The sequence below is a fragment of the Sciurus vulgaris genome (genome assembly GCF_902686455.1).
Source record: "Sciurus vulgaris genome assembly, chromosome: 3".
Taxonomy (NCBI): Eukaryota; Metazoa; Chordata; class Mammalia; order Rodentia; family Sciuridae; genus Sciurus; species Sciurus vulgaris.
This window is the reverse complement of record NC_136463.1, coordinates 106,947,670-106,962,957: the sequence shown is the minus strand read 5'-3', so window position 1 is coordinate 106,962,957 and position 15,288 is coordinate 106,947,670. Positions and strand designations below refer to the sequence as shown.

The 15,288-nt window shown below is 34.7% G+C and overlaps 1 protein-coding gene across 7 annotated transcripts in view; it reads left to right on the top strand.

Annotated features, from left to right (window-relative positions):
• CACNB4 (calcium voltage-gated channel auxiliary subunit beta 4) overlaps positions 1-8,701 on the top strand; it is a gene marked incomplete at its 5' end in the record, with an annotated part of 250,496 nt that extends 241,795 nt beyond the window's left edge. For all 7 annotated transcript variants that reach the window (XM_079133285.1, XM_079133286.1, XM_079133287.1 and 4 more), the window contains 2 exons: positions 3,126-3,311; positions 5,450-8,701. In XM_079133285.1, coding sequence (XP_078989411.1) covers positions 3,126-3,311; positions 5,450-5,710 — 447 coding nt within the window. In that variant the 3' untranslated portion in view covers positions 5,711-8,701. The remainder of the gene's footprint in view (positions 1-3,125; positions 3,312-5,449) is intronic.
• Between the last annotated feature and the right edge of the window lie 6,587 nt (positions 8,702-15,288).

Here is a 15,288-nt window from a genome sequence, read left to right as displayed (position 1 = left end):
TTCTGGGTTTTCCAGATTTTAGCAATGATAGTCCCCGATCTCCAGAAATAATCCCTAGCACACCAAGATGGCTAGTTGCCTTAACTCAGGTGATTTCCCCAACAGAGATTGTCACTTATTACCCTCTGAATGGAGAAATAGATAGAGGGTTAATACTTGCAATTTTTAAAAGACATTACAAAACTTCTTTGTTTCCTTATTATTCAACTTCAGTCTTTCCCTTTCTTTCTTTCCTGCCATTGTAGTCCTTTAGCCTACTGGATGAGCTAGAGGCATGTTTCAATCTTGGTTATTTACAATGCTTTAGTTTTTCATTTTCCTGAAAGAGGTTATCCAGAGAAGGAACCTACTGTACCTGAATTTTTGATGGCTTGTTTTGACTCCTCTGTTCACTACTTATTTACTTTGGCAACCACACCATTTCTGCCTACTTCAGCTGAAAAAAATATCCCATCCTAGAATGTCAGGGGTATTCACTATAGAAACTCTTTGAAAACAACTCCACTTTACTTTTAACTTGACACCAAGGGCATGGTGTCACTGAGTGGGTAACTGTTTACCTCCTAGTATTTTGCTGATTAAATAGTTCTTTGCACCCCTATTCCATGCTGTGGATCTCACATGTTGTACAAGTGCTGATTAGATATGAGCCTTTAAATTTACAAAGAATTGGCAAAGCTGGTGTGTATAAGTCATTGGGTTGCTTCTCTTTGAATGTGTGTGTATGTGTGTTATTTTCTTTGTACTGACTTTCTAGCACTCTGGTTTCTCAGCTGTTATTTCCTAAAGAGAAAGAAAAATTGTCACAGATATGCAGGCTGTGAAATTCCTTCTAGTTGGAAATAAGGTACATATGTCAGTATTCATTCAGAAGCTGAAATTTGCTTTTTTTCTGTGCTTTTGAAAACCTAAAAGCAGTTTCAAATCATCTTCCATCGTATAACTGTCTTTTAGCAGTGCAAAAGCATAGTTTGCAAGAAATGATCAGGCTTAAGCAAACAGCTATGTGCTGATGTATACAAATTCTGTCCATTGCCAAAGAGAAATACTTTATTAAAATTCTCATAATTAAATGTGTGTTTAATTGTGCCTACAACAGTGACAATGTAGCACATAGAATAGCCAAGTTGATGTAAGCCTCACTCAAGCAGCGTTCTGCAGTCCTGGCTGTCATTGTCAGCACACTTCCAGGGCCCTGAAGGTTTTTTTTTTTTTTTGGGTGGTGGTGCCGGGGATTGAACCCAGGGCCTTCTGCATGCTAGGCAAGCACTCTACCAACTGAGCTATATCCCAAGCCCCCCTGAAGGTTTTTATTTTTATATATATTTTTTTAATTTGGGAATTTCTTAAAGCAAGAAAGTAACTTGTTGGAACTAACCAAATCCACATGACTGCATAAGACCTATGTAATCAAATTTGACAATAAATATTATTGTTCTCTGTATTGTTCTGAAGTAAGGTCCCAGTGTGACATGGATTATTATGAATTTTAATACTTGTCTTTCTCACAAGACTGTATGCTTCTTGAGCACAGGATGTCTGTTCTCTTTGCCACTGTAAATCTATAGTGCCTAGCATGAAATAGGTACTGAGTAAATATTTTAAGACTGAATAAAATATGCAAAAATCCATTGGAAATTCCACTAGTAACTGCTCTTGGGGGGCATTTTTCTACATGAATTGAACTGTCTGAGTCTTCTTAAAGATGAGTCAGTTTGAACTGAAATTACTTATTATTTTCCTACTTCTACTCCGAGGACCTTCAAATTGCTTTCCAATTCAGAGTGAAAATTTCAGTAAAGGTGAATGTAATGGAACATTGAAATAGTAAGTGGGGGTGAAATTAAGCATAGTTGGTAGAGCATGTGCTTAACATACCTGAGTTTCTGGGTTCCATCCCAAGCATCAACATTGACTAAATGAATAAATAGTAAACACTGGGGTGCTGTGGGGGTGGGAGGAGTGTCCATGGTGACTTCTGCTTCAAGGAACTCTTGTTCTAAGCACTACAGAAAATGAACCAACTGAGCTGGGATGTGAACTCCGTGTCTTCCAATTGCTATTAAGTTTCAATCCATTCAATGATGTTGGTGCTATGGCAGTAACCATGTATTTGATTCATGACTGGAAGGTTCTTATTTTAGTAAAATGGGCTCATAAAAGCAGGTGGATAGTGGTGGAGGTGGTGTGAGAGAGCAGATGTTTTAATCCTGCTACCAAAAGTTAAATCCACCACCACCTACCTGCTTTTATGGCCTGTACTAATACCCGCAGAATGGGTTTTCTCTCTGGGAGGTGCCAAGGTTTTCTGATGGGCCCTCCAAGAGATGTATCCTGGGTGTATCCTGTCCATGTTCCCAGCCACACTGGACTAACAGAAGGGCTGCTCTTCTCATGTTAGGGCAGATGTGCCTGCTTACAAGGCAGATGTTGAGCAAAATCTCTACCAACAGAAACATGTACTTCAAATACTTCCTGTGCAAACATCCCCTTCCCTAGTTAAACACCCTGTTCTTTTTTATATTTCACAAAACAATTTTATGGTAGCAGCAATCACTGTAATATGATTTTTCTAGTATTAATCCTAAACTTTGTTTCCTTGTTTTATTATGAGGCAGATAACATCATTTCCCAAATATTTTGAAAATTATCTAAGTAAATGATGTTCCCTTTAACATTGTTACCTTGGGAGATGAAATGTTTATTCCAGTGATATGTTCACTACTCAAAACATTTTTAGAATTCCTCTTTCAGTGCTGTTAACTTGCTTCTTTTGTATTCTGAAGTAGAATTCAGTTATATAGGAATATGTGGGAGAAATGTGAATATATATACACTTTTCCTTATCACCTATAGCACTGTCACATTTACCTCATCTTTTTCTTTCAAAATAATGAAAGATCTGAATATTTAATGAGTACTCATATTTTTACATAAATATCTACCTTCGTGTATGGATAACTGCAACTGTATTCACTAGACTTTAGAAACTGCTAATTTATGTTCTCAGATTTGATGTTAGCTTCTAGATTTGAGAAATACTATTATCTGCCTTAAGAAGCATTTTAGGTTTCATTGCCTAGAACTTAAAGTGGGAATACAATGGGTTCTCTTGTCATCTACAGGAAATGTTTGATGTTATATTGGATGAGAATCAGCTTGAGGATGCATGTGAACATCTAGGAGAGTACCTTGAGGCGTACTGGCGGGCCACCCACACAACCAGCAGCACCCCCATGACCCCGCTGCTGGGGAGGAATTTGGGTTCCACAGCACTCTCACCATATCCTACAGCAATTTCCGGGTTACAGGTATTGTCACTTGTACTTTTACTACCTCACTACTAAGATTCTATGGAGAACTTGATTAAGTGGAAGACTAGGGTTGTCCTTCATCTGAAGAGGAAAACATAGGGGTCCATTATATAAAGAAAATCTAAACTATTATCTAATCATGTTCCATCCTAGAGAAAGTAAGCCTTCCTGGAAACTTTCTCACTGTGAATTTATAATGAATCAATCCCTGGTCAATCAATTTGTACTCAGTGCAGCTGTCCATGACTTCTTGATGGCACTTCTTAATGATTAGATGACAGTGCAAATCTCAGCTGCCATGTCTAGGTAAATAAGATATTTGGGGATGGATAGGCCTTTTAACTGCCCTTAACTATTCCCACCTTGCCCTCTATTTTGCACAAGATGGAATGTGAATGTGAGTTTGGAAATGGTGACAGGTCTCTGAGTTTTCTTGGAGAGGCCCAGGGGTCCACCTTGTTTGATGGCTATGGCAAGTGTCTTTAGGAGGCTAGGAATGAGCACAGGACCAGGAGCTTCTCTCTTCTGCTGTTCTCATGCTGCTCAGAACTAGATATAGAAAGCCAGGGGCATTATGATACAAAATGACTCTTTTCTACATTAATTATTATTTACCTTTATCAAGCAGCTGCTGGAATATGACCAAACCCCCAGCTGACTGAGGAACATGTAGTCAATTGAGCCCTCTTTCATCATGACTAGTTTTGTTTTATGGGTTATAATGATAGTCATAATTGTAGATCATGTAGAGTTAACTCTGAGATAAATGGCACTCTCTGAAATGCTATTATAACTGTATTACTCTTCTGCAAAATTGCATCTTTGTAAGCAGAGAATCTGCCATATAAATGAATCACTTTTGAGACTGGAAATGAACGTGGAAATGTATGATGGTAATATACGGTGTGTCTGTATGCATCAGGGCCATTTCCTGCCTTGTTTTCCTTCTTGTATGCTGATGAGCATAGCATTTCCATTGGTTCACTTGAGTTGACTCTGAATTGTGCATAAATTAGTGAGATGAAGAATGGATGTATGAAACAGTGTGCTTCTCTGGTGTAGGAGGGAGGAAGTTGAATGTTGTACTTTATGAATGCAACACTCTTGAATCGGCATCCCTAGCACACCCACCTAGAGTAGTTTTACCAGTTTCCCTAATGAGTTAATGGGGTGGCCTTTGTTCAAAGGCCTACTTCTCCCAGGAATATAGGCTCTAAATTGTTAAACACCTGGCTGAAGTTGATGGCACAGTCTGTGACCCACTGAATGAGCCTCCTTCTGTACAAAATATACTTTGGAGAAGATGTGTTTGAGCCTATGATTTCATCAGAATCTTGTTCCTTATCTGAAATGGCTACCTAAGCTGGTACCACCAATGCATGGTTCCCATAGTGAGAAAAACATTCAAATAACGTTTTCCGAGCCATCACATAAATGACTTAAGATGATACTTTCAATTAATAATATTAGAGAAATTTGCTTTCTATCTGAAAATTAGTTTTGCAGAACATTTCAGTTGAGGAAACAAGATTTATGAGGCATCAATTAGCTGGCTCTGTAATTACTATATACTCCTTTGGAAAGAATATTGTTGAAAGTCTAACATGTATGTAGGCTACAGAAACAAATCCACTATTTTATAGATAGCACAAATAATAATTTCATGGAGTTTTTTTAAGGAAAATTCAGCTAGATCAAGGTGAAGTATATGACTTTAGAAGAAGAAAGATTCTATCAGTTCAAGAGAAGAATAAAACAATAGATGCTATTCCAAACTTTATTTCCCAAAAGTAAAATAATCCTCATTTTTATAGAAGTGCAATTATTAGACCTTTCTAAGTATGTTAAGTTCCATTTAACAGTCAACTTTCAATTCTGTATTTTTAATAGGTTGCATAGTCAGTGCAGCACTATGTAATTAAATTCATAAATTATCCACACTATGGCATCTTTGCGTGTTGTGTCCTAAAAAAATAAAACCAGAGCTTTGGGGCAGATCATTTGTGCATCAAAATGTTTTATCAAGTCAGATATCTTGCTTCTCATTGTACAGATCCTATTGTTGTACATTCATTTACATGTTTAGATGAATGAAGCTGATATTATTTAATCCATGAACTATCTGATATTTTTAGAGTCAGCGAATGAGGCACAGCAACCACTCCACAGAGAACTCTCCAATTGAAAGACGAAGTCTAATGACCTCTGATGAAAATTATCACAATGAGAGGGCTCGGAAGAGTAGGAACCGCTTGTCTTCCAGTTCCCAGCATAGCCGAGATCATTACCCTCTTGTGGAAGAAGATTATCCTGACTCATACCAGGACACTTACAAACCTCACAGGAACCGAGGCTCACCTGGGGGATACAGCCATGACTCCCGACATAGGCTTTGAGGCTGCCAAAACAAAACATATATATATATATATTCATCTGTTGACAATTTGCCATAGCACTGCTAGGATAAACCAATCATCTTAACTTGGCAAGCACAGCACAGTATTTACTGTGCTTATGGGCTGCTGTCATTTGATGCTAAGGGGCAAAAAACAAAAAAAAATGTACATTATGCCCTTGAGTCTAGATGGATATTAGATGCCCAATCATATAGATATTTTTAAGTGCAACATTTACATAACAGTACCTTTTGTTTTCTTCATAGATTTAAACACATCAATTTGTAATTTAGGGTACTTAACAAGGCACATATAAAATAATTTCCCATGCTGGAAATTCCAAATGACCAGTTCCAGTTGGAACCAATTTATAAACCAATTCCTGTTGGAATTTGGGTGAATTGACTAGAAAGTCTACTTGAGCATGTTGCAATCAATTGAAATCTTGGGAAAAAAACTAATAAGAAAATCAAAGTATCAATAGAAGCCAAAACTAGCTATTTATTTGCTGGAAGCTAAATTTACACTTAAAGTTGGAATGTATAAACATTTTAATATATGTTAATGTTGCCAGAATGGCTTTTTGAACTAACCAAATGTATTGATAGTGCCAAAAAAATCTCAAATCTTAATGCAGAAATTAAATAGTCTCCTCATATTTTAATATTTTTATTTCTTTTCTGGCACAGCTGTTGTATTCAAAGTGTTTTGCTTTCTGTTCAGTCAGTACTGTTAGCTCGTTTGAACTTGGCAAAAAAAAAAAAAAAAAAAATCGGCAGAGAGAAAGAATAGTAAAGAGAAGCCCATGCATAGCTGATTATAAGAAATGGGAAATGAGATGTTTCTTTAGTCAGTTTGAGCACAACTGCATACATCCAGGGATCTGAAGTCACAGCAAGATGGTGGTACAGATCCTCCTGAGTGCAAAGCCAAACATCTCCAGGTGGGAGTTCATCTATCCCACTTAATACAAACACGGGTCAGTTTTTCCTGCCAGTGTAGTTAAGTATCTTTCTATCACATCAATCTGTCTCTGTCTTTGACTATCTGAACATTCTAGCCCTTAACCAAAATTTTTAAATCATGCCAAGGATTTTTGTCTCCCATGACACATTCAAATTAGGTACTGGAAATTGTCTTTTTTACAAATGACTAATTGGAAAAAGTTAAATGATAAATTCAAAAGCTTGCAGTAAAGAATAAACTTATAGATGCAGAATATATTTGTTCACTATAATTATAGTATTTTAATGCAGAGAATTATAAAGAATTTAGAGATTAAGGTACCTTATTTCTAGTGAACGTTTTTATCACTCGTTAATTATTCAGTTTTTCCAGTGACTATAATTATAGAATTGGTGACCATTGTCTTCTATTATCAAGGAAGCCTTAGATTCCCTATGATTCAAGAAAATCATGGAAATTGACCCTTTTATAAAGACAAAATGTCTTTACAAAAGACTCTTGTTTCTAAAATTCCAAAATGTGTACATTTCCTCAAACTCTGATGGGACCCAGGCATAAAATTCTTTTCTACTGGTACATGTTATGAAGACTATTTTTGAAAACAAGAATAATTAATTTTATATTATCTTATTTTTCCCCAAGTTTTTCAATATTTAGACTCTCCAAGCATGCACCAGCTCAATAATTTTTCCTGATCAAGAAAATAAGTTTCACATTCTTGATTACCCTCATCTTGAACCTCACTGCAACCTCATCATACAGTCTCCCTTCATGTTCACTGTGTGTACCCATGATGAACCTGTTTAGTGATAATGAGGATGCCTATAATTATGTAAGTCATCTCATATGTTTGATACAATTAAACATGGGCTCAGTAAATTTTAAAAGTTAACACGCGATACTGGCTTGTGAAGTTCTTTTGTCATCTAGCGAAGCTTACAGAACTTTCAGTTAAGACGTTTAAAAGAGCTATATCCATTAGGCTCTTTAAAAATATATATATAACCTGCCATTACTGAATACTTTGTTAGAACATAGAAGAGCATTTTCCAGCAAACAAAAATATATTTATTACATGTACAGCACATATTTGCATGAGAAAGAAAACATTAGCCAAAACATTTTTCTATATGCTTTACTGGTTTCTTGTTTGTGCGCATTAAAGTATTTAATTGCAAAGAGTGCACCAAGGTGCATCAATTTAGACTAGACAGCTGTTCAGCTTTTTCTGTAGTAGCATTAGCAATTTGGTCATTTAACTACTTTAAGATATTTACATTTTATGGCAGGTAGCTGTAACAGCGTTTACATATATTTCCTAGTCAACAAGATCACCATTTTATTTAAACTTTTAAAAAGTCACATATTTTTAAAGGTCTCTCAAAGCCTTGTTTCTAGACTTCCATGTCATGCTGAAAAAGAGGGAGGCCCACTCAATATCCATGCACAAAACCAATCCATCATTTGCCATCACATGTCCATACCTGTTTTGCTTTGCATTCTTATTCAAAAGTTAACAATTTTGGAAAGGGTATAATGTATATTTTTCTTAATGGATGTATTTAAAATTCCATTTAATTTGGCATATTATTTCATCTTCCTTCTGTAATAAGTTTATTTCCTCCAAATGAATAAGAAATATGCATCTTCCTTTTATTAAAAAGTGTTTTGTTTCTGTGTAAATGATACTACAATTCAGATATGTACTAAGTGAAAAGTTTTATTTTTGTCAAGCACACTAAGCACCTTTGGAATATATATATATTCCACAAATACTTCACTTTTCATTGATTTTATTTAAAGTGGAAAATGATCACAAGTAGGAGAAACAAGTGTTACAATATTTGGGGGCTGTTTTAACTTGTAGTATAAACCATCTTTTAGAATTCTGTCATTTCAGTAACAATGAAGACTCCTGTGACAATGTGGAAATGTAGTCCTGGAGGACAAAAAAAAAAAAAAAAGGAGGAATGCAAGTTGTCAATCCAGATGTTAATTCTCAAGGCTATAATGTGACTCTAATATTATAATCAACAATATTATCTCGTTTACTGCAATATTTAAAGCAACACTTAGAAATGTTTATATGACTGATATTTCTCTCTTATCTTTATACAGTTCTATTGGAAGGAAGGTTGAAATTCTTAACAATTTAGGCTAACAGTCTTTCCTGATAAGAGAATCTTAATGCTGTGACTATACAGGTCATTGTATTTAGTCCTTAATGAAATGAAGTTTTAAAATGTGAAACAAATTCTAAGACAATTATTTGTTCCCTTTAAATAATGTTATTTACTCTAGTTATTATTGTTGTTGTTTGCAAAATGTATTTTTGGAATGTTAACCTCTTTTCATACCTGCATACTTGAACTTGTCTTTTGTGTGGGGGCCTTAAAATTCATAATATAAAGTGGGGATAGTGAAAGAGAGTGTGAGGAGAAAATTATGGCAAAAGATAGTTTGCAAATTTAAATTTTTCAAATGAACATATCACAAGATATTATCATGACCCGGGATGTCAGTTAAGAATGTTTCTAGGTAACCGTAATTTGCATGCTGGTACATTTTCTTAAGTTGTTCAATTTTATTTTGGTATTTGCTAAAAAACAAAACATAATACCACTGTAGAATTTGCCCTCTACTGAGATTTATACTACCTCTTCTCTAGAGAAGACAGTCTGTCTTAAAAGGGAAAGAACTTGTCAAAAACCAGTGATCAAAATTCTTACTATAACCACTAACCTTGCTGAAAGCTAATTGCATAAAATGTTAAAATATACCTTTCCTTTAGATTTTAAACTCATGATTTAATCCCAAATGCTGCATGTTTCCTTAATGCTCTTGTCACCCTTCATTTCTTCCATGTTAGTGAAGGTTTTCTTTGAATTCGTTTACAGATTATTGTGAAGTATGGTTAATTTGGTTAATTTAACAAATGAGTTGTCATAGGGAACAAAACAAACTGCAAAGTAATTGCCTTTGTGCACAACATGGTATGATATCTAACTCTAAGAGAGTAGTTCCAAAGACTTGATGTTTAAATGCAGCTGGTTTGCAAATTCAAATTTTTGTCTTCTGTGGACACGAAGAACATGACTTAACCAATTACTGGGTAAGGATATGTATTGTCTTGGACTCCCATGTAATTGGAACAAATTTCATATCAATGTTTCAAATAAATACATATGTATCCCTTGGTCCTTTTATATTTCTGCCTTTGTCTCTCATGACAATGTTGCATGTTGTTTTTTTTTTTTTAATTATATAAAACTCATCCTTGAATGACTATATGAATGAAAACTTTATAGGAAATTATGTAATAAAACCTGTTTTATTAGTTCTTTATAACTTTAAATAATGTCATACTATAACTTAAGCTGTGTCTATGCAGCAGAGAACAGTCCTCCTCTTTTCAATGACGATCATGATCAAATCAGTCAATACAATAGACAATAAAAATAACTTTTTTCTTGAGTTAAGCTATCAAATTAGTCAAAATAGTAAATTTGGTTTATAGGGGCAGACAGAGCTACAGCATTAAAAAATTACTTTTTAAAGTTTTCTTCTTTTATTAGAAGGGGTTCTCCAGTGAAATATGTCCTCTGATAGCAACCATCTCTATCTACTTGTGGATGATCTAATCTCAAATGTTGCATGTAATTGAGCTGTGAGAAGATTAGAAAGTATCTCATCAGATAATTAAGGGCTGTAACTCCCACATGAAAAATGTATAAATACAAGTGAATAGCACTGAGTTTTGGGGAGTCATAGTTTCATATGAAACTTTCTTTTGTTTCTTTTGATGGATGTAAAGTGTTTGCAGAAAGGTGGCAGAAAATGATACCAATGGATTCAAAGTGGTTTGGGATATAAACTAATACTTCCTCATTTGAAAATTTTAAGGAGTTAAAATGAGAACGAAGAACAAAAAGTGGCTGGCCTCTAGCTTTTCAATATTTTCTAAGTGTTCTTGGTTATGTTTTGAACACTTAAAATTTCTCAACAAATGGCTATGTCTATATTTATGTAGGGGCCTCTCTTGCCCTACTTGCATGCCACTTTCACACACTTAACTGAAATCAGTGTGAATTCTGTATGCATAAGGGATGTATTAAAGATGCGGGATCACTAATGCTATATTGTTGCATACTATTTTTCATATGCCTTACAATATTTTCTGGGACGTTATTAAAATGAAAGCATTTTATTGCCAAAATAAATCTATGTTGTTATTTCTGCATTAGCAGTAGAAAATAAATAATGTAGCAAAAATATATATTGTACAGTACAAAATTATAAAATATATATATATTTTGCCAATAATATGAAAATAGACTGAGGAGAAAGAAGCACATTTGTTATAGCACAAACTTACAACAAAATCCACTGTTAAATTTGGCAGTCCTATTTTTTAAAAGTATATAGATTTAGTTATATGTTTCATCTACCATCTTTTTAACTTGCTGCTTGATACCTTTCCAGCAATTTATTTCATAGCCTTGCAATCTGTGGTTGTAATTTATTTTATTCCTTTCCATAAAACTTATTAAATTTTATTTTGTGATAAGACTCATACTATATTTTCTGTTCTTATTTCTTCTCCTTCAATAACAACTACAAAATGTCACAGCAAGTGAGCTCACAGGGCTCCTCTGATTTTGGACATGTTTGAAATCGTTTATGTTTTTCACAGCCTCAAGTTAGAATGAGCAACCAAGATGTCCCAATGCCAAAATATTAGTTAGGGATTCTTTAATTTATTTTGTATTGGATACTAGTTTGAAATATAAGTTAAAGCCATTAGCTTTGTTTTGGAAGGGGTTGGGGGAGGGAATAAAAAATAAAGCTATTACTATAAAACATTAAAAATAAAAATGGGAAAATGATACAGAAAGTTTTCCCCTGCTATTCTGAGGCCTGTTGAATATCCCTGACTATTGCTATATCTTCAGTGATTAAGTGGGGAAAAATAACTTTGTCGAGTAATTTTTTCCTTTCTTCAAATTTCAGTTATTTATTTTGATAATTTAACCCCTTTTATTTTTCTGAAATAGGTATGTGTAGCATTCTACAAGGCATGCTGGGTAAAATATACTATGCAAATGTGTACAGTGCTGCATGTTTTGTTCTCCCTCTGCTTTAGTGGCTTCAAAGAAAAAAAATGTGGTGTTATTTTTGTGAACAAAGACATTTAACAAAGAAAATGCAGAGTGCATGCATACAATATCCTAATTTCTATGGATTTGTTTTATGGAATTTAAATGTGTACAAAACAACTGCATTAATTTTTTTCTTTTATATAATAAATGAAAAAACCCTGAAACCAGCGTTACATCTCTCCTTTATATGATTAGAGATATAGTGAAGAAATACTGGAAATCACTAAGTATAATTATATAGCTCTTATAGGCAAAATTAAAAATCTAAACATATACTCTCAAGAAAATGCAATTAATTAGTGTTTTCCTGAATACTCTGCTAGGTTCTATGAGTGATCACAAAAGAAGTACTGTATGGAAAAGAATTTATAAGTTACACACATGAAATGGAATTATATTAGAAAAAAGTGCATGAAATAGGATTAAACACAATATACAAAAATATACAGGATGAACCATTTTGTTCACAAGATACCCCTAAACGAGTAATGTAGCAGTTATCAAAAGTTTCCAAAGCTATCCCATACCTGTAAGAATTCCATGGGTAATATATAGGTTATTATTTGACATTTCCTGTATGCAGGGTCATTTGTCTGTGCTACAAATTGATTGGAACTTAACTTTTCAGAGATAAATTCTTTTCAAATATGTTCAAAAGAAATATATATGTTGAATAATATCTGTATTTGAATTATACAGTGATTTATTATAACCAAGTTATTTTACAAACATTATCACATTTAATCTCTCTGACCACCCCCGAAAGTAGGCAGGGTATAAATTACTAGACACAACTATGAATGAAGAAACCAAAGCTCATTGTAACTTTTTTTTTCTCTGAAGTATTTTCATTTAAAAATACATTTATTAAATGCGTTTAAGGTAGACAGTCATCTAAAGCATACAAAATAATGCCTGGGATACAAAAATGTTGACTGAATGAACAGTTTCTCAGTTATTGCAAAGACATTGTATTAGGCTACCCCAACTATCAAAACATTTCAACCAACAATCTGAAAATCCCAAAAGGAGGGATTACAGTTGCTCACTATCACTACATCAAGTGGCCATGTGCCTGAAGCCACCTCCCTTGTCATCAGCACATTTCCACTAAGCAGATGGACTGTGGCAAGAAACATCTTGTTTGTCCTCTCATACAGCATGCAGATTAGTATAGTGGTTACAGTGTGACTCCATTCCTTGCCTGGTTTCAAAGCCTAGATCAGTTGTCAGTTTGGGGCAATCACTGGACTTCCCTGAGCCACGATCTATTTCTGTAGAGTTTTTCTTTTGGTTATGGCCACATTTTTCTGTTTCCTGATACATCCAGTAAGTTTTTATTGGATTTATAATATTGAAAATTTTACATTGTTGATGATTTGAGTGGTATTTCTTTTAAGAATGATGGACTTGTTTGACAGGCAACTTGTGTGACAGTTTTAGCCTTTTCAACATTTGTTTCAAGCTCTTTTAGAACTGATTTAAAGGATGACTTTTTCTTAGGCTAATTTAGTTCTTCTTCTAAGGTCTCTGGGGTGTCTATTGAATGTCCTATATATCAATGAGTTCTCCTTGGCAGAAGGGAACTCAAATGATTTCTGGTTCATTCTAATCTCTGGGAATGATTTGTTTTACAGTTCCCATTTACTTTTTTTCCCCTCAGAAATAGTTATTGGCCAGCCTCCTGGAGTTTTGAACTACACAAGTATAGACCGATGTGCAGTCAAAGATTGAGTGGTCTCCTGTGCCCATTTCTACAGTTTTTCTTTGCACAGCTTCCTTTCAGTTACTTGACTTCACAAACTCTAGCCACTCTGCTCTCTGGGAAGGTTTATCTTACTTTTGGGGGGGGGGGTTCCCTACTCCCTCTGTACTTGTCTGTAAATTGCTTTCAGACAGAAAGTCCAAGCAATGGTATAACTGATTGTTTCTCTTTTGTAAGAGATCACAGTTCAGTGCTGTGTGTTTTCCAATATCTGAAATCAGTTGTTTCCTGTATTGTGTTGAGTGTTTAATTTGTTAATAGTAGGGGATCAATCCAGATCATCCCATTCTCTCATGCCTTGAAGCAGAAATATCTTCAATGACATTTTGCTCATCACTATAATTAGTCTTTAAAAGGTCTCAGAAGGAGTCTGCTTTCACAAATAGCTTCACACCACTCACCAAAGTTTCCAAATTACATCTATAGTAGTTCCAAATTTGTATTTCACCTATGGATCATACAGTCAGACAAGATTTTATTAAGTAAATTCATTATTTCTTTCTTTGAGAGACACTTAGAAAATTATCAGGAAGATCATCTCCTTAATAAAGATAGAGAATGTGAAGCCCCATCTAGGCACTGTGGCACACTCCTTTAATCCCAGCCACTCTGAAGACTGAGGCAGGAGGAGGCAAGTTTGAAGTCAGCCTGTAGAGTGAGATACCTGTCTCAAGATAAAAATAAAAAGGGCCAGGAATGCAATGGTAGAGTGCCCCTAGGTTCAACCCTACTACTCTTCCTCGCCACAAAAATTAAAAAAAAGAAAAGAAAAGAAAAAAGAAAGAAAAGAAAGGAAAGGAAAGGAAAAAACCTAGCTTCCTAGATTATATGAGTCTGACATGCATTTAATAAATAGAGGTGTGTGGGAGTTTGTAAAGTATCTCAGAGCCGTCAAGGCATTACCTACAATGTGCCATTTATGGAAATGTTGGTTATCCAAACAATAGTGCTTTTCTAAATAACTGATGGAGTACTTCATTAAGTAAATTCAGACACAATCATCCATAAATTATTGTGGGTTACTATAAAGATTTTTCTCCCTTCTCATACGTCTCCTCTATAGTTCGACTTTTTAAAATAGCTCCCAAAAGAAATAGCTCCCCAAAAATTATTTTTCTATATATTGAGAGAAGATAGTACTTGTCTAGAAGTCAGGTGGAAAGTTGTAATTTATTGTTGATTTTGCTTAATTTCATTTGGCTATTGGGGATGGGAGGCAAGGTACTTCAACAACTCTCCCACCTTTTTCAATTTCTACTTTTTAAAGCCAAAGTTAAGGAGAATGGCAAGGGACAGAGCTGTTTCTGGTTTCTTTGTGGAAGAAAAGCAGCAAGCAATCCAGTTTCTTTTTCCCACCTTTTATCTCTAACAAGAGTCAGGACTAATTTATCACAGTCATCAGGTGACCCAGAATCAAAGAAAGGCTTCTAATATCAATCAATATGAGGCCTAGAGATAAGTAACTTGTCTAGGTAAAAAAAAAAGAACATGTGGAACAAGAACTCTGATATCAAGTTACCTAATGATTCACTTATATTGTAGTTTTCAATTAAGTTTTCCACAGTAGAGGACTTTGACTACATACATACCTGCATAGCACAGAACACAGTTGTTCAGTGTGCAGGGAAGATTTTAAGAGCAGAGAGAATACTTGGCCGTGTATTTCATAGGAAAGAAACTCCTGGAAT